This window comes from Lepisma saccharinum, chromosome 8, assembly GCF_977018435.1.
Source record: "Lepisma saccharinum chromosome 8, izLepSacc3.1, whole genome shotgun sequence".
Lineage (NCBI taxonomy): Eukaryota > Metazoa > Arthropoda > Insecta > Zygentoma > Lepismatidae > Lepisma > Lepisma saccharinum.
In genome coordinates this window covers 85,818,279-85,839,447 of record NC_139236.1, presented here as the reverse complement: position 1 = coordinate 85,839,447, position 21,169 = coordinate 85,818,279, and the positions used below count along the sequence as shown (strand labels likewise).

At 39.8% G+C, this 21,169-nt stretch overlaps 1 protein-coding gene across 1 annotated transcript; it reads right to left on the bottom strand.

Annotated features, from left to right (window-relative positions):
• Positions 1 to 639: 639 nt before the first annotated feature.
• LOC145991881 (sodium channel protein Nach-like) lies at positions 640 to 20,409 on the bottom strand. Its single transcript, XM_083127916.1, has 9 exons — positions 20,124 to 20,409; positions 16,519 to 16,684; positions 12,110 to 12,278; positions 11,201 to 11,346; positions 9,422 to 9,533; positions 8,050 to 8,323; positions 5,838 to 6,045; positions 1,296 to 1,387; positions 640 to 842 (listed from the first exon to the last, which is right to left on the bottom strand). Exons 1-9 carry the CDS (start codon positions 20,407 to 20,409, stop codon positions 640 to 642), a joined length of 1,656 nt encoding a protein of 551 aa, XP_082984042.1.
• Positions 20,410 to 21,169: the final 760 nt, after the last annotated feature.

The following is a 21,169-nucleotide window of genomic DNA, read 5'->3' as shown; positions in this document are numbered from 1 at the left end:
TAGGATAACAATTTATTTCGTGCAATGACCAACAGATGGTACTAGAAGCGTCAACTTAAGTTTAGCCATCTTATTAAACACGTGCATGTCTGTGTGTCACTGGCCTTTACTATCTTTCATCAGCTTTAATGTAGTTCTTTGAATCAAGGATTATCTGAGAAAGACATTTGACTGCTGTGCGGAAACATCGTGGAGTAAAACAGGAACTACACAGAGTAAGATAAAAATTCATTTTACTTATAATGTAAGCCTGCAACAAACTGCTTGAAGATAACCCTGAAGCATACAGGGTGATTCGTTTTGAAATGTCAGAAAAATAAACCGTTATATACAAGAGGTTTAAGCAGTTTGTTCTAATATAAGGAGAGAGGAGTGAGTCGATGATTACAGACTTCAGTCGCGTGGTGGCAATAGCGTTCATGGCAGACAAAGATGGTGGTCACTCCGCAACAGTGTGTCGTATGGTATGCGAAATTTTCAAAGTGGAACATGGTTAAAGTCTGTAAAGCTCCACTCACTCGAAACTTACATCCTTTCTGCTTATAACAGAAGTATGTTAAGTATGTTAACCTCCTTATATATAAAGGTATACTTCTCTGACATCTCAAACTGATCCCCCTGTATTATATAATTGTCTTGTTACGGTTGATAGACAAAATCTGTAGGGATATAGTAAGCAGCACTAGAGAGCTGTAGCTGGGTTTTGGACGACTTATCTTCAGTCTGACTTCTTTTCCATCTTATGAAATCAACACCAAGACGAACGGTGAAGAAGTAAACAAGCTCTATTAGACTCAGTAGACTTCCTCCTAGACAAAGACCCGCTATTCCACCTATAGACGCTGAAAGAAACAATGTTTTACTGTATTAATATATATTATTACTGCACTACCAATAAGATAAAAACTCTAGTTAATACATTAAATTAAAACCTAACTGATTGATTGAGTTGGTGTTTTAAGTCCACTTTATGAACAGAAAGGCTAATCGGGACTGGACTTACAGTTTAAAGTGGGATCCGAACCAATGCAATATGCATCCACCGGGTATCGAACCCGGGACCCTCTCTAATTGAAATTCATGTAGGCTAATTTTCAGTTAATACAAACACTACAATAGATTTTCTTTGTTCGTTTATTCTCATAAGTACTGTTATCCTTGTTTCTCTCTTCGTGCGGTAATTTGTAATTTAAAACCAGTTGTTTTTTTTTAAGTAATGGAGCTTTGATAATCTTAATAAAGAATGTCCTGATTAAGACTACACAACTGTTTACAACGATATCAACTTCACTTACCAACGAATTCTTGCCAGCCAAATTCTACATCTGTCCTGTACCTCACCATAGAGGAATCCTTAAAGTAGACATTGATTGTTGTGTTGTTACTCCTGAAAACATAAAAAAAAGAGGCACTTTTAGAATTCAAGAAAGCGAAATATTCGTACAGTTCACTAGATATTCACTAGATGGCAGAAGTTAATGTATTTCATATTAAAATAACATAATTCTGCATACTGGTACAAAAGGTAAAAAACATGATTATATTTTTAGAAGTATGTAAAGTAAGATGTAGAAAAAGTAGTTCGGATCATATTCTTTTAGAACGAATTGACCAGAACTTTCTCACATTTAACAAACACTATGAATATTTCTACAAATACTTAGGTAGGCAATTATGAAGAAATACTACACATAACTTTGGGAGAGCAGGGAAGATCAAGTTATATCTTTCCCTCCTCGCCCAAGGATCGCTAGGTGTTAGGGTTAGCCGGAGAATGAGTCGTGCTCAAAGAAATGTTATTCTATAGGAAAAAGTTACAGTTCATGAAACTCCATACTAAATTTTATACTCTCTGCAATGTTTCGACAGTTTTCCTAGACACACCGTGTTGCTCCTTTATCTTATTGGTGTTTCTGGAAGGGATGGAAAATACAGGGTGTCCAGAAAGTTTGTTTACAATTTCACACTTACTATACGACACACGCTTTTAGAAGCGATATCGGGCGGGGCCACGCAGAGAGTGTGCGTGGCGATCAGCCAATGGCAGGAGTGCAACGTTGTACAGTTAGGAGACTGCGGCGCGGAAGTTAAAAGCCGTGTTCTGTATTTTTCTTGCGCGCAAGAAGTTTTGATAAAACTCGCCACTTTAAAGTTCATCATAAGATGGGGGAAAACTTTTTGAACCTGACTGTCTAAGTCCCATGAATTTCCGTTGCCTACAGCCGGAGTTATCGTTCCTCCAAAAAACAAGGGAAACATCATCTTTCATTTCCTTCCGCCTGTTTTTTTCGTTGCCACAGTGTTGACGCAGTTGAGTTGCTGTGTCTAGGGGAACTGTGGGTGTTAAATTCGCCTCGATACAAACAATGATCCTTCATTGTTGTGGGTGTTCTCGAACATTAAAGGTCTCGGTCAGTTTGAGTTCAGCGTTTTTGTAGCAAGGCCGGTGTAAAATTATTCGCTTATCGTCCACTCGTGCGCCACAAAGAACAGTTTGTGAAAAGATTAAATACAGCCCTTTCGTGGGATAGTATGTAGTCCAGACACCAAGGGTGTAAATTCTAATCATTAACCTCCAGGAGAGTGACTCGGAAATGAGTGAAATCAGTGACACGGAGACCGAGGAAGATGACGAGAGCTTCTTTCAGGTATGGGTTTCTCGTATATGCTACAGTGATATGATATTATAATCTTGTGTAGAAATATTCACTATATTATTTCACTGTACTCATATATACTGTGCATGCATTATCAAAATAATGGACACATCGCAAATTTTCTGTCCTTCCCTTGTGCTAGAAGTTAGTTTGGCAACAGCGCAGTAGCACTGGCTGGGTATTGGCCGAACTCGTGTTCCTTCTAAAAGCGTGCGCCGTATAACAGAATTGTAATTGACATACAAATGTGTACTGAGATTTCCATGATGCACCAACTAGAAAGCAAGTTCTTGGCTGTTCAGTCTACCTCGACATATTTACCGCTTACGGTCATGGGGTTGGGTATCCACATTAGTGGTCAGGCTTCGTTCCGGTCAAGGAACGATCACCGTCAGTGTGGTGGTGGTTTCTTGACAGTTTGCACAGATTTTTCTGGTATAAGGAACTTCCGGATTGTGCTAACTACAATGTATAAGAGATTTTCAACGACGGACTTGTCTGTTATAACTATGGCTCGGAAGTTGAGGAAAAATCCTTTTTTTTCCTAGTGTTCGAAGACGAGACCCAACATAATATATGTTCACTTTCGGTCATTGTAGGCCAGAAAAAGGTGGGTTTTATTTGTCCTTTTTTGCCTTTCTCGGCGTTTTTTGGCTTATTGGTCCTTTTTTAGCGTTTTTTAGGTCTTAACGGCTTTTTTGAATCTTCACCTTCTTTCGACTACGTTTTACTGCCCATTCTCAATTCGAATCATCATCAGTTCATCACCTCTTAAACATCCTTTCTGTAGTAAAGAAACAAGTAAATATATTTGAACCATCCCTGAAACGAGAGAAAAACCTTTTTGGACTGAAAGAAGATGCATTTCATTCATATAGTTTTTTTCGCACTGTGTGTTCCATACCACCAGAATTTTTTATTTTTTTATTAATTAAATATGTAATTAAATCTGAAGTTATTAATTAATTTGGATCACATTTATACGTCCTTTTTTCAGTTTTTAGGTTCCTTTTTTTGATATTTTTAGGTCTTTTTTTTGGTCTTTTTTTTTTTTGGCAATTTATAGGTCTTCAACTTCCAAGCCCCAGTTATAACACTGGCGTTAGCGAAAGCGGGGATTGATTGAATTGGTTTATTTACTTCCCCTTCCTGTCAGTTTTGAATAATTGCGAGGATGAGGAATGTGTAGTGATATGAATTAATTGATAAAGGAATATCACAAAGAATATCCATGCCAAGGCCGGGATTCGAACCCTTGGCACCTTGCGTCGTAGCGTGATGTGCTAAGCACTTCTTTTTTTTTTACAGGAATACCCCTAAGCGATAGTATCCCCCGTTTTTAACTTTTATCTCAATTTTTACATTTCTCGGTCTTTCCCAATTTTCAGTTTTTCTCATTTGGACAAACACAAATATCCATGTCTTACCCGGGATTCGAACCCAGAACTCCTGGCGTCGCAGCGCGCTGTGCTACCCACTCTTCCAAGAAGCTCGACTAAAGATATATTGATTGAGTTGGTGTTTTAAGTCCACGTTATGCACAGTAAGGCTAATCGGGACTGGACCTACAGTTTAAAGTGGCATGCGAACCACCATGTGCCTCCACCGGGTATAGAACCTGGATCCCTTGATTACAAGGCGACGACGCTACCACTGCGCCATCGGGAAGGCACCACTCGGTCGTCGGCTGTTATATAAATAATAGTGTTTATTGATGTTATTATTTTGGTTTGAAATCGGCAAACGTTTATTTGTAGTTACAATGTGCAAAACTGTAAACGTCAAAAATCGTGAACACTACTTGGTCGGTCTACGTTTGGCATGAAAATGTTCGGGCTCATTGCTTCATGTCGACATTGTTGATCATTTCTTTTATTACAACGTTTTCGATACAACACACGCGCCCGACCCTGTGGCCGAGTGGTTAGCACATCGCGCTGCGACGCCAAGGGTCCCGGGTTCGAATCCCGGTCGGGCTTGGTTGTTTGTGAATGTCCATTCATCAATGTCATCATTTCATCACTCATCCCCATCTTCGCAAATTAGCCAAGAGGCACAAAACGCGAAGTAAAATAAACTAAATCAAATCCAAATCCGATACAACACGTGGCACATATCAGGTTGTAAGCCCAGTTTCAAGGACATAATTGATACGCACATCGTGGGAAAAGTCGCCTCCCTCGACTTAAAGTGGAAAAAAATGGGAATTATTTTGTATCGTTTTCCCTAAACGAAGAACAAGACCGTTGTTAATCTTCATTCGGAGCTAGATGATTTTTTTCCCGTGGCAGAGGGTCGACCACCACCTCCTTTCCCTTTACACACACAAAAATGACAATTTGCTTGTCCGGGAAAATATGACCCTCAATAGGTTACCTTTTTGATTTAAGGATTTTTAATTGATGCAACTGGTTGGTACAAGGTCATTACAACTAGTGCTCATGGATCATATTTGTGGTTAGTCCCATATTGAATTTTTTAATTGGCTATAATTGTAATTTGGTTGTTTCGGTCATTTTTTTCTCTTAGATTTCTTTCACTCGGCTTTATGAAATATCACATTTTGACCGCTGTATTACAAACAGAATTGAGAGGAAAATATTTTGGGATTTTTTTGCTCAATGCCCCCATCAATCAATTTTATCTATACTATCCTTTCTCCGTGTTTCAATAGGTCTTTGACTTCTGACCGCTCATCTTCTCCGCACAAAGCTGGGTTACGTATTATCTACAACGGGTTGAAGACTGGTATTGAAGCGTGGATTGGGCGAAACACACGTTCACATCAACGATCAAGCTTCGGCCCAGTCCAGTAGATCGTCACCGGACCATGAGCTGACCCCGATCGGAGCGAACCTTGACCGAGCCGCTAGGTGCGAATGCTTCTATTTAAGAATAATTCAACAACATTTCACCGGATCTGAACTTTACATGAGCGTAGATGTGAATAAAAGAGGTCAGGCAATCGGACAAGTTCTGCCAATCCAAAGTGCTGGAAAAGTGGTATTCAGGACCTCTTTCGCAACCCTGGCCATAATGTGGCGGTGCATCGTCTTGCTGAAAGAAGAGCTTTGGAGTTGATGCTTCACATGAACCTCGGTCTGCTCTTGCATGCCAATTGCAATTCAAGTTATTGAGGCGTGAAGTTCCCCGTCGTGATACGGAATGACGAGAGCTTACGTGTTCGGTAGATATGTGACGTCAGCCGTGTAAACAATTCTGGAACAAAGTGGTGGACATCTGCATATTTCCTCGTCTTCCTCCTCCTCCTCCTCATCATCATCATGCTCATCATCGTTGCTCTTCGGAGAGTAGCTAACTATGTTTGGCTGCGTCTCCACTTTCGGCAGGGTGTCTTCTTCAGTCTGAAGCTGCTTCAGAACAGACTCTGAAAGAAACGTATTGATCCATAGGCAGAGATTTCTTTACGTTTTCTTTATACCTAGGTATAAATACAAGCCAATCAAGGAATGTGTGAAATAATAGAGAACATGGTTGCCTAATGAAACACCTATTTTATGGAATCTTTAAAACACACCCTAAAGTTCCTATCATTCATTTACCTGTCTGGGAAAGAATCCAGATAATGGTAATCAAGACGTACACATTTAGGATGGGATGCAAGCTGTAGGGATTCAATTATCATTAATTCCCTACCGAAGTCAATTGACTGTAAAGTGTATTTTACCTGCATTCTCTTCCTGCTTCTTCTACTTTTCTCTATTTGATTCTTTGAGCTCTCTTTTTCTCTTATTGATGATTTCTTTTTTCAGTATTTTACTTCATGTTTTCTGCCCAATTTCCGTTTTCCTCGCTATCCGCTTCACTCTCTCTCAATCTCACACTTCTTTCTCTCTCACACACTTCACTCTCTTTTCTTTTCTTTGTTCACACCGTCTATTTCTCGCACATGCACATCTCTTTCTTTCGCTCTCTTACACACCTTTTCTCCATTTCTCTGTCGAACATTTTTCTCTTTCACCCCTCTCTCACACACCTTCTTTTTATTTTTCTCTCACACACACACTTTTCTCTATTTCTCTCTCATGGACTTCATTCTCCTCCTTGGCTCAAACTGTCTACTTCTCCCACAATCTTCTTTATTTCTCTCGCACTTCATTATTATCCCTCTCTCTGTCTCGCTTCTCACACTCCTGGTACTTTCTCTCTTTCTCACTCTCCTGCACTTGTTTATTTTCCCCTTTTCCTCTTTTTATCTCTGAATGCCCTCTTCACCTTCCTTTCTCTCATTCCCTAACGTTTCTTTCATGTCACATTATCTTCCTTCACTTAAACACTAAGACACCACTTTCGTCCAGCTCCATTTGAGAAAAAAAACAAAAAAACAACAATAATTTAAACTTACTGAACCGATTCAGGATACAGTAATGACTCGTCAAGTTGCACTCGTTGTCGGATCGGTCTGTAATGATTAATAAAAGGAGAAAACATTCGTTTATTTTAACTAAGGAATTAACATAAACAGTAGCTTATAAATTAATACTATTTTTATTTTTGTGACAATTCATTCACTTTTAAGAGGTTATGTTAGGGCGGTTTTAACATGTATATGCATGTAGAGCAAGTTGTCCACCATATTCGTTCGTATAGTCTGTATTACACATACTAGATTGCACGTGAGAGATGAATTAAGCTTGCATAAAGGCAAAAAGATAACTTGGCTCAGAGACCATCAATTAGGATATTTGTAGGTACACTACATGGCATGCGAATCACACTGTGGAATGAACGTTGGTGTGAGCAAATATGTTTACGAGTGGCTTTCACTACCACCTCCCTTTAAGCAGTTCTATATTTTCCCATCCATTATTTGGAAAGTTTGTCCACTCCCGGGATATTGTGTCATCAACCCACACTGTGCGTCTATGATACTTCTCATGACTTGGTTCTCGTATGAAGAAACAATTATGGCGTACAGGAGAATTGAAATATTAAAACACCTAGAGGTGAATTGATTTCGCTTTTCGCAACATCCTTACCCATATCACACGTGTATGTTCATTGATAGTATATTTTGTGACGATGTAAGCAATTGCGCATCCTTCTGCGCAGAAAGTCATGGTGCTTCTGACTGCACAGAAAGCCACGATGTTTCTTACTGTACATCCTGCTGCCCAGAAAGCTAAGATGTTTCTAACTGCTCATCCTTCTGCGCAGAAAGTCACGATGCTTCTAACTGCACATCTGTCTGCGCATAAAGTCACAACGTTCCCAACGACACATCCTTATTCATGGCACGATACTGTCCGAAGTATGGTTACATCACTTAGTATAGACTAATTTTAAGATTGAGCTAGCTTTACTATCGTTGAAACAACTAGAAGCTTAATCAATCTTGAGTTATATTCTTAATGTTGCTCAATAAACTCACCATTATCCGGATAGAAGAATGGAACGCAGTTGCAGTCCCTCACCAACCTGTCCATCCTGCACATCATGAGGCAGTTCCTCTGAGTGTAGTTGACTCCGATGGTTACATCTCTCTCTTCAGGGAACACGCACTGCCGGGACTCCATCGGTACGCTCTTTATCCCATTGGTTGCTACAGTGTCAGAAGCTGTAATGCTAATCAAAGTATTCGTTCCGATAGGGATGAGGTAGCTCTTCACAGCATCCGGGAAATGATCAGTATTCTGCACCATGACCTAAGAAAAAAAGTGTGGTTTTATTGCATATTATAACGTGGGAAAGGTAAAGTATGTTGCAGTATTCAGAACCATAACTTTGGAAATAAAAGAAGTCGGTGAGACTGTTTAACAGCATAAACTAGGAAGAAAAAAACATGTTGGAGTATTTTACATCATAAACTAGAAACGAAACTGTATGTGGTAGTATTCAGCACAATATCCTAGGAGAGGAAAATTATGTGACACTATTCCTCACCATAAACTATGGGGGAAAATTAGTTGCACGTATTCAGAACCAAAAACTAATTTTTATTTCTTAAGTTATGGTTCTGAGTACTGCAACCTAACTTTTCCCCCTAGTTTATGATGTACAATTTGTGACATGATGTTTCTTTCCTGGTTTACGGTGTAGTATACCGTCACACAAATGTTTCTTCTCTAGGCTACGGTGCTAAATGCTGCCAAATATTTTTTTTCTAGTTCATGGTGTAGAATACTGCCATGTAGGAAAAAAATAATGTGACAGTATGCAGCACCGTAATTTAGAAAAGAGACCGAATGTGACAGTATTCTACACCATAAATTAGGATGGAAATATGTGACAGTATTCAACACCATAAAAAGAAAAAAAAGAAACACTGTGTGGCAGTATTCAGTACCATGCCCTAAGGGGGGGAAATATGATAGTGTTCAACATCATAACTTAGGAAGGAAACAATTCGGCAGTATTATTTACTATAACTCAGAAAAAGCAAAAAAAAATATGGCCATGTTCTGCACTATAATGTAGGAAAAATAAATTTTAAATTATGGTAAAGAATACAACAAGGAAATAAAATGCCACAGAATTCTCTACCATAATGTAGTAACAAAAATGTATGGCAGTAGTCTCTACATAACCTATGAAAGAAAATTGTGAGAAAATTTAATATGAGATCTATTACTCCACACAAGCATTGATTCATGTACAGGTAACTTGTTCAAAACAACTTGAATGTCATACCCGAACACTATGCATCATCATTTAGTGTACATTACGCTAAATGCACACTTAAATCTAACACTCGGAAAGTGAAGTGTGGAGCTCAAACAAAAAGTGCATGGAAACATACTTACTGAAGCTGCATAATCATGATGCGATCCGTTCCACTCTGGTGACTTGATGACTGTGATCTCCAAACCGTAATGAGAACCGGCTTCTGTGGTTCTTCTAACACGGAATCTTCCCCTGAAATAGTTTCCCCTTCATTAATATCAATTATAATTATAGTCAGAAATAAAAAAAATGGAATGACTTTTTTTTTTTACCAAATATTGTATTTGCTTATTTGAAAATTTTAAGTACATGGTAAAGGGGAATTCCATTTCAGAGTACCCCTTGATATCAATTTTTAAAATTAAATGCAATGCTGTAACTTCATCCTATCTTGTGAGTGAATAATCTAATACTGTCATTTGCATAAAAATTCAAGTATTACACACAATTAAGTTAGAAGCTATTTTACATATTGTTAGTTTATTTAAACTTTTTTTATTTACTTTTGTTTTCTATTGTGTCCCACGTGACACTAAAAATAATCATTTTCTCCTTTAACTCCACCCAGAATATTCAAAGGTCAATTGCCTTCTCTCTTTGTCTTAAATAATTTATCTTTCATCATTTGACAATTCACAGAAATTAAAATAAAATGCCTTATTAAGTGAAGAGGCAGTGTTTCATCTGTCCCACCCGTGACACAAAATTGTTCACTTATAGCTACAAACCTGGGAAAGTATTTTAAGGGTGGTTATGTTTATTAAACAATGTTAAGTTTCATATTTCGTTCCACAGAAACTGTAATAAAAATGTTGCTTAACTATCAGTAGAATAGTTATTTTAACATAAAAAATGTAGTCCGCCATGACTATGTACAGTCAACGTCAAAGATAATGGTAGGCAAATTGTCCAGCACTATTTTAATTACTTTTTATTCTACATCCTGTGTTGTTGTAAGGAATGAAACTACGTTGATTCGAAGCAGGAATTGTTCTCTGCTTATTGACGTCATTATTTGAATGCATTATAATCACATTGTGTAATACAGACCGAATGAAAATGGTGGTGGACAATTAGCCTACTGTTTCTTTTGCCGTTGGGTGTTCCCCCTACACGTGGCCATAAGGGACATTTTGTATTTTTATTTTTCCTCTTCAGGGTCTCTTTTCTGCCACTTTTCACTAAGCACACGGTAAAAACTTATAGAACGTATAATAAAGATTTAGAAAAGATAATGTACATAAAAGGTAGCCCATAAGACAAGTGATACGAGCAGTTATTTACATCTTCATTAGACTACCACAGTAGTCACTTGACTACAGCAGTAGCTGTGTGAGGTTATGTTGTTTAAAGTCACACATCCAGATGAAAACCTCAAGCGACAGTTGCAGAGATGAAAGGCAACACTGATCAACAACGCCACGCCAAGGAAAAGGGGAAATGAAACAGAAGCTAAGGTAACGACACTCCAAGAAGTTGCCAAGTCAGTTAGTGGTAGCTATTGAAAGTACTTGTGGAGAGCATTTATACCGCGTTTGTTACAACCTGTCCCAGTTCCCGCGCTAGTTGCTCCCTGGCTTTTCTCGGTGCTGGGGAAAGTCAAAGCCAGGCAGCCAATTAAAATGCGCAACGTCGCAACAGCGTCTACGTAAGCGCCTCTCTTCTGGCTTCCATTCGCTCCTCGCTGCCCAGCAGACGATTTTTTCCTCGTTTCTCATTGGCACCGAAACTGTCGAGCGATCCCTAGCGCGGGAAAGGGGACAGGTTGTAACAAACGCGGTATAGACATTGATCAGACCGCTGCATTTCAAAAGAAGCTTCGCTACAGCTACAACTTTTTAAAACCAGTTTAACCTTACCTCCTTCTTATTGGTAGAGACAATCGATTGTTGAAGGAGTAACAAAGACCCAGTTCCGTCCATTGTGTCTGGAAGAGCTCCTCGCATCCTTTATCTGACTCTTTCCACATGCAGCCGGTGATGAATTCGGTCATATTCGCCCGCACCTAGAATAAAAAGCATTATTCAACACACATTAAATGTGGACCCCATTTGTCCAACTCTGCTCATTATATTTTTCAAAAAAATGTTTATTATTTTTAACAGTACTTTATTTAAACTCTCATTACTTTTTACTCCACTGTGAAGAGTTCCTAAATGCTGGTACTTCTAATTTTTAAAAGATATTCTGGAATATCGTTTAGTACCTTAAAGGCTGCATATCTAGAAATAACTATTGGTGATGATGATGATGATGAGTTGTTAAGTTCATTTTATGCACAGAAAGGCTAACCTGGGCTGGATCTACAGTTTAAAGTGGGATTCGAACCATTGTTTGCCTCTATTACAAGGCGGCGACGTTACCATTACGCCATCGGGGAGACTCAGAAATAGCAATTTGTTCCAATACAGTTTGGCAGGACTTCAGTGCGAAACCTCTCGTTTTCTGATTCATTAGTAACACTACAGTGTGGCATTGTATTCATGGTAGGAGAGATAAAAGGTGATTCCGCAAAAATTAAGGCGCCTTCCCCTGCAGTATTTTTACCTCTCAACGCAAGCAGTTTCCTCTCTCCTGCTCACTGCCCTTGAGTGAGTGCGCAGGCGGGAAGCTCGCACGACACGTAGCCCTTGCTGGGCGCCACAATTGCAAGCGAGTTGCCCAAGCCTGGTGCCAAAAGGACCAAAAATGTTATTTCTTGGGAAAATTTGGGGGGTGTTGGGTGTGCGTGGATAAATCATTGCTGACAAATGCAGTTGTCCACTGACCTCTTCCAGGAGGTTGTTGACAGAGAAATCTCCAGATTTACTTAAGCATGCTTCCAGCCTGTTAATAATCGCCCTAGGTTTCCCTCTATTCCTGGTCCGAAAGCTGGAAATCTCCAGAAGAACTCGGACCATGTCTCTTAGGTTTTCATTGGAATGGTAGCAGGAACTTCTGAAAGAAGAGCAAGCAACTTGTAGTAAATCTCTTACGCGAGGAGTGGATTCACATCTAAAACAGCTATCAAGAAAAAACTACTTTGTGTGTTGATTCTACTTTTCTAGTATCTGTTTTATCTGTAAAAAGGATTCCAGGAGACATACTGAGACTTAAAGCAGTCCTTACGGAAATGTGCTGAACCCTGTCATGCCGTACCGAGCTATTGCTAAGAAATAAAACCACAATTCAAGTCTCGAGCAGTGCTAGAAGTTTTTGGGAAAGCGGAGAATACTATCCCACTAGTGAAGAAAATTCTCATAAAGCGTCACTTGTAGCACAGGGTCTACCAATTTCAACGTCAGAACTTTGAAAGTGTGTTGTGGCAACACTGACTGGAATGACGAGATTGAATTGTGACATCTGTGTGCAGTAGTCTGTGGCAAGTTATCATGGAGAGATACACAATACAAGAACGCATAGAAATCATTCCAATTTATTATCAAAATTCGTGTTCAGTTCGACAGACATTTCGTGCATTTTCCGATGAAGCACATTTTTTTATCATGCCTACGTTAACAAACAAAACTGTAGGATTTGGGCAGATGGAAATCCGCAAGTCATTCTGAACGTACCCCTTCATCCTAAGAAAATGACTGTGTGTTATGGTTTTTGGCCAATGGCGTGATCGGGCCTTATTTTTTGAGGACCACCATGGAAATCACGTGACTGTCAATGGGGAGCGATACAAGAATATGGTGGTGCAGTTTTTGTGGCCTAAACTGGTAAATCTTGACATCAACAATGTGTTATTCCAACAGGATGGTGCAACTTGCCACACAACTCGCCAAATGAAATTATTGCAGGAAAAGTTCGCCGGACGAGTGCTGTCCAGAAAGGGTGATGTGAACTGGACACCACGATCATGTGACCTAACCTTCCTGGATTAATTCCTATGGGGTTATGTCAAATCTAAGGTCTATGAGGCTAAGCCACGCACAGTTCGTGGCCTGAAACGGAACATCGAACGAATCATTGAGGCTATACCGCTCAATATGTGTGCAAACGTGCTGGAAAATTGGACATTCAGAATCCATTCCACCCACCGAAGCAGAGGAAGACATTTGAACGACATATTATTCAGAACATAACGCCATTGTTTGCTCTTCAAAATAACACAAAATATATGTCATTATCACTTGTGGTTTTCATTCTATCTACTTTTAAAGTTCTGACGTTCAAATTGGTAAACCCTATATGTTTCAACCACCATACTGCAAATGGAACACCACGAACAGCAGCGGGTCTCCCAGGTGGCGTAGCGGTAGCGTCGTTGTCTTGTAATTAAAGGGTCCCAGGTTCGATACCCAGTGGAGGCACATAGTGGTTCGGATCTCACTTTATCCTGTAGGTCCAGTTCCGATTAGCCTTAGTGTGCATAAAGTGGACTTAAAACACCAACTCAACAACAAACAACGAACAGCAACAGCTCCACTGGAAGGTAAGGAAACTGAACTTCTGTACTCTATTCCGTGTATCTCTGTAGCAAGACAAGGCGGAAGAGAAGGTAAGGAACAGAGTGTGCGGAGCGAAGCAGTGCATGCTGCTGCAAACAGCTCGTAGCTGCAGTCGCTTATCCAGGCGTTCATTGGTCGAGCCCTCTCGAGTCGCTACTTGCCCAGAAACGTGCTCCAGAGATTTCCGGGACAGAGTATACAACTCAGCAGCCGGACACACTCGTTCCTATCCCAAAGACAGCAACGGAATTTATCCATGGGCAGCCCATAGCAACGAATGAATGATTGAAATTTTCCTGTTTTGTTGTTTTTGCAGTGCAGTTGCCTTGATTTCTATTTGTTATTTTCCCCCTTTTCGTTGACGTTATTAATGTCTTGCTATATCTTCCTCTTAGGGTAAAAACACAGTGAGGCACAAGGACCCTTGCACTTCGCACGGAGCCCGGTCAAGCCTTAAAAATGTCAGGGTGTAATGAATGAACTGGCTGTCGGACAGGCACCTTGAACACCATCGCACAAGCTTGCAAACGACAACTCTTTCAAAAAAAGTGGGGAAACAGGAGGGTGTCTTCCAGGAAAGGGAGAAGTGACCTTGAGTGGACCAATCACGGACCCTTCCACTTGAAACAAGGGACCCAAGATCAAACCTTGTTTGTTCCTGGGAACCTTTCGCGATGAGCGGGGCTCCACTATGCTTTTCCCCATTTAACTCCATGGTTTTGAATTACCGGAAACTTGTCCCAGATGTGCGATGTGCTTCACTGTGTTTTTACCCTAAGACTGTCGCTCGAGCGGTTTTTCTTCTGTCATGGCAATACTGCTTCATAACCTTTATCTGTAAATGGGGGAGTGCCGCAAGGCTCCATCTTGGCTCCTCTGTTATATACTCTATATGTTGCCGACCTAATGACGGAAATCAAGCATTGTAATGTTCATTGCTACGCAGACGATACGCAACTCATATCATCCTCGCCAACAAATATATTAAACAAAGTTGAAAATCTAAATAAAGATTTACATGCCATTAACAAATGGTTCATTGCCAATGGGCTCACAATTAACCCCCAAAAATCTGTTTATACGATACTGGGATCTCGCAACTCTCTGCAACAAATAAAAAATTACGCAATGAATGTTAATATTAGAAATCAAAACATAATATATGCTCACACGATTACAAATTTAGGTCTAAATCTCGATGCTCATGTTTCAACACAGTGTACAAAAGCAATTACAATCCTCAGATCATTATATATAGAGAGATTTCCAGAGAAACCAAATTATACCTTACCGGCGCATTAATATACCCTCTATTTGACTATTGTGATGTTGTGTACGGTACAAATTGCAAAAGGAAACTATCAAATAGAATTCAAAAAATTCAAAATTCTTGCATTCGATTTGCTTTTTCGATCAGAAGAAGTGAGCATATCTTGCCCTTACTTAATGCTCATGATATCCTCAATATGTCTCGACGACCCCTACTGAATCAATACTGCCTAATGTTCACTATCCTCAAGTTAAAAACACCAGGTTATCTCTACAAAAAAATGTATTCAGAGATTCAGTGCATTCACATTACACCAGAGGTCGACGTAAACTCGACATCCCTCGCCACTCTGTCGCCAGCTTCGATGGCTCTTTCTCCCTCTGGTCCGCTACTGTTTGGAATGCCTTACCGGGTGATATTTCGTCTGCTACCACCTCAATCAAAAACTTCGAAGAAGAGATCATACCATACCTACTGAAAAAACAACGATTAAGTCGCTCCTCATATGGCTAAACCCCCAAAATATCCATACACCTGCCTGACATCACGATAAATGCCTATTGTGTACACTTTTTTTTTCGACACGATTTTGTTTTGTATATGTGTGCTTCTATTTTTTTAGTTTCTTTTTCATGTATCTCATTTATTCTACACCATTATGTTTAATGCTTTTCACATGTAATCCTATCCTACTATGTAATACCTAGTCCTGAGTTAGGTGGTAGAGCAGCCCTAGGCTGAACCTCGCTCAGTAGAAAATAAAAATACTATTCTATTCTATTCTATTGTTGATTCCTTATTTGGAACTCACTCTGGTAGAGGGGTGCGATGGGTGAGCTTCATGGTGGCCGCTGTTCCTATTTACTTGACTGCGAGATTTGGGTATCTTCTGAGTTTTCTCCAGAAGTTCGTTCTCTCTCTTCGTATGACCTCTTCAATTTGGTCAATTTGCAGATCTTCGTGGATTTGGATATTGGTGGTATATCTGTCGTGGCCACTGATTATCCTCGTTGCTTTGTTTTGGATGACCTGTATATTTGCTAGGTGCGTCTTGGCTGCAAGATGCCATGCTGGTTGAGTTGATCCTTGTTTTGTAGAGGTTCATTCTTGTTTCCAATGAAAGTTGCAAGTTTCTGAAGATCGCGTAGGGTCCACCAATTCTTTGGTTTCCCTAGTGTTGTATTTCTGCTGCATGGTTCTTGAATGTCAGCCAGGTGTCTACGGTTAAGCCTATGTATTTTGCTGCCGAGGCGTGTGGAATCTATTGGCCGAATAACATCAGTGTTTTCTGCTCCTGGTGCTCTTCGTGGCATTTGTTTTAATTCTCCATTTCGTTGACCATCGTCGGAATTCTTGGAGTTGTCTGTTTAGCAACATAGAACAATCTCGGGTAAAATGGTACACTACAGAACAACTAACTTACTGGATAATAACTAAAGATACATAAATAGTAACTTTTGCAGTAACTTACCGCTTGAGGTACTCTCTCAGTTTTCCCTTCTTGATAGGATGCTTACTGCAGATAGTAACTGACGGGAAAGGTATCTTAGAGAGAGGGTGATCTGTACTTTCCACAACCGTGCTCAGTAGTGACATCTGGTAGTTGTTCCAGATGGGAATGGTGAGGTAAATGGCTGCTGAAAATGCCAGGATAAAGCAGATTGCCCATATTAACCTGTGAAAGATAGAAGTTTATTTCTAGGTCTGCCATTTTCGGATACCATGTGTAATCTTCCATTCATGGATACTAGTATACAGGGTGTCCAGGCTTCAGATATACAAATATTACTACTTATATTGTCTCAAAGTGAAGCTCAGTCGGTAGAACATCGATCCCAGATTCCAGTAGTCCACTTCTACGATCATGCTGTTGAGTCACGCATGCGCAGAAACTGCATGGCCACCGAGATCCCCAGATTTGACTCCATTACATTTTTTTGCATGGGGCTTTATTAAAGACGTTGTGTCAAGAGGAAAGTTCACGATTTGAGTGATTTGAGACATCAGACAGAGCATCGTTGAAGCGCCTGAAATGCTGGTCAACACTTGGCACGAGCTTGAGTATTGTTTGGATATGTATCAAGCTACAAATTGTGTTCACAGTTCCAGGGTGCATAAAACATTTTTGAGTTACTTTGTACAAACCCAGGCAAGAAAGTGAATAAACTTTACAATTGCTAAAATATGTGTGTGAATTTTTGTATACCTCTAGCCCGGATACCCTGTAGTTTCAATTGTTTCAGACACCATATGCGACTATTTGAGATTACTATTTTTATTTGTTTTGCTACAACTCTTAGCCGTTTTCAGCAGCGCTCACTGCTTTGCTCCGCCCACTCGGTTTCTCCCCTTCTCTACGGCTCTTGCTTGGACGGACTGTAAATGAGAAAAGGGGGTCACGTGATATCTCCTTTGTTAGGTATCTTGACAACAAACAAGTTGTTTTAATCAACGGTTTTCGAATACGGGCCAACTGAGTACTTCACCGTACCAATGCATCTCTAACTCCGTAACAAGTTGAAGCTTTTAAAATTTAGATTAAATCCTTACGCATAGAGTGAATGGAATGGTTCATTTTAGAAGCTTCTTCGTGCCTCTCTGGGGAGAGGGGAGGGTCCTTTCGAGTGAGGAGTGACATAGTTTTCTAAGTATTTTAATTTCAACTAAGCGTCGCCCCCTACGGCGGAGTGGTTAGCACATCTCGCTACGACGCCAGGTGCCCGGGTTCTAATCTCGGCGTGGGCGTTTGTGAGTGTCCATTCATTAATTTCATCATATCATCATTCATCCCCATCTTCGCAAAAGTGGCACAAAAGCGAAGTAAAATAAAGGAAATCAATAATTTTAAGTAAGTACTACAGCATGAGGCTAGTTTCCTTTATTGATATTGTTGCATTTTGTAATAGGGGAGAACGAATTAAATTTCATACATTTGTACGTGCATAAAGAGACAATTGTTCGAAATAGATGTTACATTCTCTATTTTCTGATAGGCTAATGAGAGTATGTTACGAATTTGAGCAAATAAATAAATCTGAAATCAGTTTTTGAGTACTCCTTCGAATACGGTATTGCATATGAAAGAAAATTGATCAACACATGTGAAGATGGTGGACGAAAAATAGATTTTCAATATTTTTAGAGCGTTACAAATCACACTGTCATTTTCAAACATCTGTCTACACAAACTTGAAGAGATTGATAGAGTAAGAATCTCTATAATTAAAAGTAATAAAACAACTGAAATTACATAATAAACACATTGAAATAAAGCTACGAATTGGATAAGGGTGCAAAAGAATGAAAGCTATCCATTTCCCTTTTGATCTTGTTACTGGCTTTTGTTGTTTATTTTTGAGTGTCTTACATTAGAATGCATTAATTCTTTTATATTCTTATAAATTCCATTTTGTCTGCCATCTAACATTCACCTTCAATTCTCTTACGCGATAGTGCTGCCATCTCTTTATGTTTTTGTTCATAAATAGGACACTATCGTAGCTCTAGACACAAAATACAATTTGTACCGTATATTCATTTATTTATCCTATTTTTCTTCAGAAAGGAGGACGGCGAATTATGGAGCTAAAAACATACATTTTTAAATAAATTAATTGTAAGGGAATTAAATTGCTTTAGAAAATATCACTAAAACTTTAAATCACCTTTCGATCCAAGGTCTAGAAGATTCTGCAGCGTAGTACAGTCCGTGGAGTGTGGTTTTCTTGCAATAGATCTTCCCTTCACGGTGTAAGTAGTACATAAAGTCCCGAGAGATGGATCTGATTGAACTTTGCTCTTTACCAGAGCTCAGTGAGAGTCCAATCCTTGTCGAAGGTTTGGTTTCCCAAGCATACTTAGGGAGCATTTCACCTCAATGTCACTTTCTGCAAAATGACACACAAGAAAGCAATTTTCATAAAGTGCAAACATTTCATTATTAGAATAGTTTCATACACAGCATATTTTTTCGCACGATGTGTATTTTTTTAGATACAGTAAAACCTCGTTTATCCGGACTTCGCTTAATACGGACAGGCCAAATAAAAAAAAGCAGAATGCAAGGTTTAAAACGTGACTAGAAGTCAAGAAGAGGACTTCCCAGAGAAAGACAGTGAACCACTGCTGATATTCTGTTTCCCGAAGTCTTTGTACTGTACTGTATAGTGTATTTAGGCCTATGTCCTTCAAATACACCATAATAAATGTGTTTTCTTGCTATAAACGGACTTTTAATGCACTTCCTACTGTTCTTTTAGGTTATTTCAGTTAATCCGGAGATTCGTTAAACCGGTCAACTTATCCCCCATTGGTCCGGATTAACGAGGTTTTACTGTATTTGTATTTTTCTATTATTTTAAAAGGACCACCCTCTGTACGTATGTATATAACAGAGTTCTGCAGCAAGATGATTTCGCTCGAGCGCCAAATAGTTCGAAAGGGCGACGCTAGATAGCGTACAGAATTGAGAGCTGCTTCACTCGAGCTAATAACGCTCGATCAGGCAAAACGAGAGGTACGCACTCGAAGCCTAGTATTACACGTATAACCGTAATTTGTCTGCTGTAGTGGGCCCTCAAATTGGGGATCGTGAAGCGAAAGGAGCAGTGAAATTGAAACTTAAGTGAACACAGTCATCATCTTCATGTTAAAATGTAGTTTAGTTTATCTTACTAATACAGTGACCTATGAAAATCAAATAGATGATTGTGGGAAAATGATATTCCATTGTATACGCTCGAAGGTGGGAGACACTAACAAGTACAAACGAGCGAGCGAAAGTTGTCCCATGCAGTACTTTTATATATCTCTATACAGTGTGATTCAGAATTCCTATTACACACTTCTCGAGGATGTAGAGGGGACTTAGTAGATCAAGTTTTGATAAGGAACCCATGTCCGGAAACGTGCCGTTTTGGTATTACACAGATGACAAGATCACATAATTTCCGGCTTCGCGATAGGCAACCCACACTGACGGAGGGCGACGTCTTCAGTTACCTGATGCCATGTGTGCTGCTTCGACCTTCAGGTAAGTTCCTATTCAGTCGTGGCTTCAAACAATTCGCTGTTTACAATCCGGTGTGCTCCGACGGTATCGCTGAACATTCGCCAGCGCATGTGGTTCCAACATGATGGCGCACCAGCACACTTCTCCCATGACGTACGACAACATCTCAATGAAACAGGTGGATAGGTCGCGGTGGTCCAACTCCTTGGCCATCCCGATCCCCGGATCTAACTCCTCTTGACTTTTTCGTATGGCGCCACATGAAGAGTCTTGTTTATGAGACCTCTGTAGTGTCGGAGGAAGACCTGGTTGCACGAGTTCTGGGTGCAGCAGACACGATTCGGCACACATTAGGTATTATTGAGCGTGCGTATGCAAACATTCTTCGGAATTACACTGTTTGCAACGAACTTCAGGGTTGCCACATCGAGCAGTTCTTGTACGGCGCAGGTAAAGCGGGAGATGTGAAATTATGTGATCCTGTTATCTGTGTAGTACCAAAACGGTACTTTTCCGGAAATGGGTTCCTTATCAAAACTTTATCTACAAAGTCCCCTCTACATCCCCAAGAAGTGTGTAATAGGAATTCTGGATCACCCTGTATATTTAAATTATGTTAAGCCTTAAGAACAAAATTCAACTTACAAGCTAGACTGTTGAAGCTCTTGTGAAGCGTGGTCAATTATCTGCGTCGTAACATTCTTAAAAATTGATTAAGTCATCGCAACCACTTTCTGGAACATCATCAATTATCTGAAAGACCGGTCGGTCATCCGACAATAATAAGCACACTCGCCATCAAGAACACCAAATTAATGAAATGAAGCGCATCGATTATTTTTAGATGCCTGAAATTCATGCCAAGTAAAGGTATCGTATCAACATGACCACGGTGGCGAAAAATTTACATATTCAACATGACTCTTCGAGGCTTAAGGCAGTGTTGCCAACCTCTAAACTCAGCAAAACCTCACAAGCATGTTAAAAGAGCCATACTTTTGCCTGCAGGATCATAGACGACATTTTACGAATTCTCGGTAACACTGATGTGTTTGCATAATCGGAATGCTTATATACAGGGTTATTACAAATGATTGGAGCGGTTTCATGA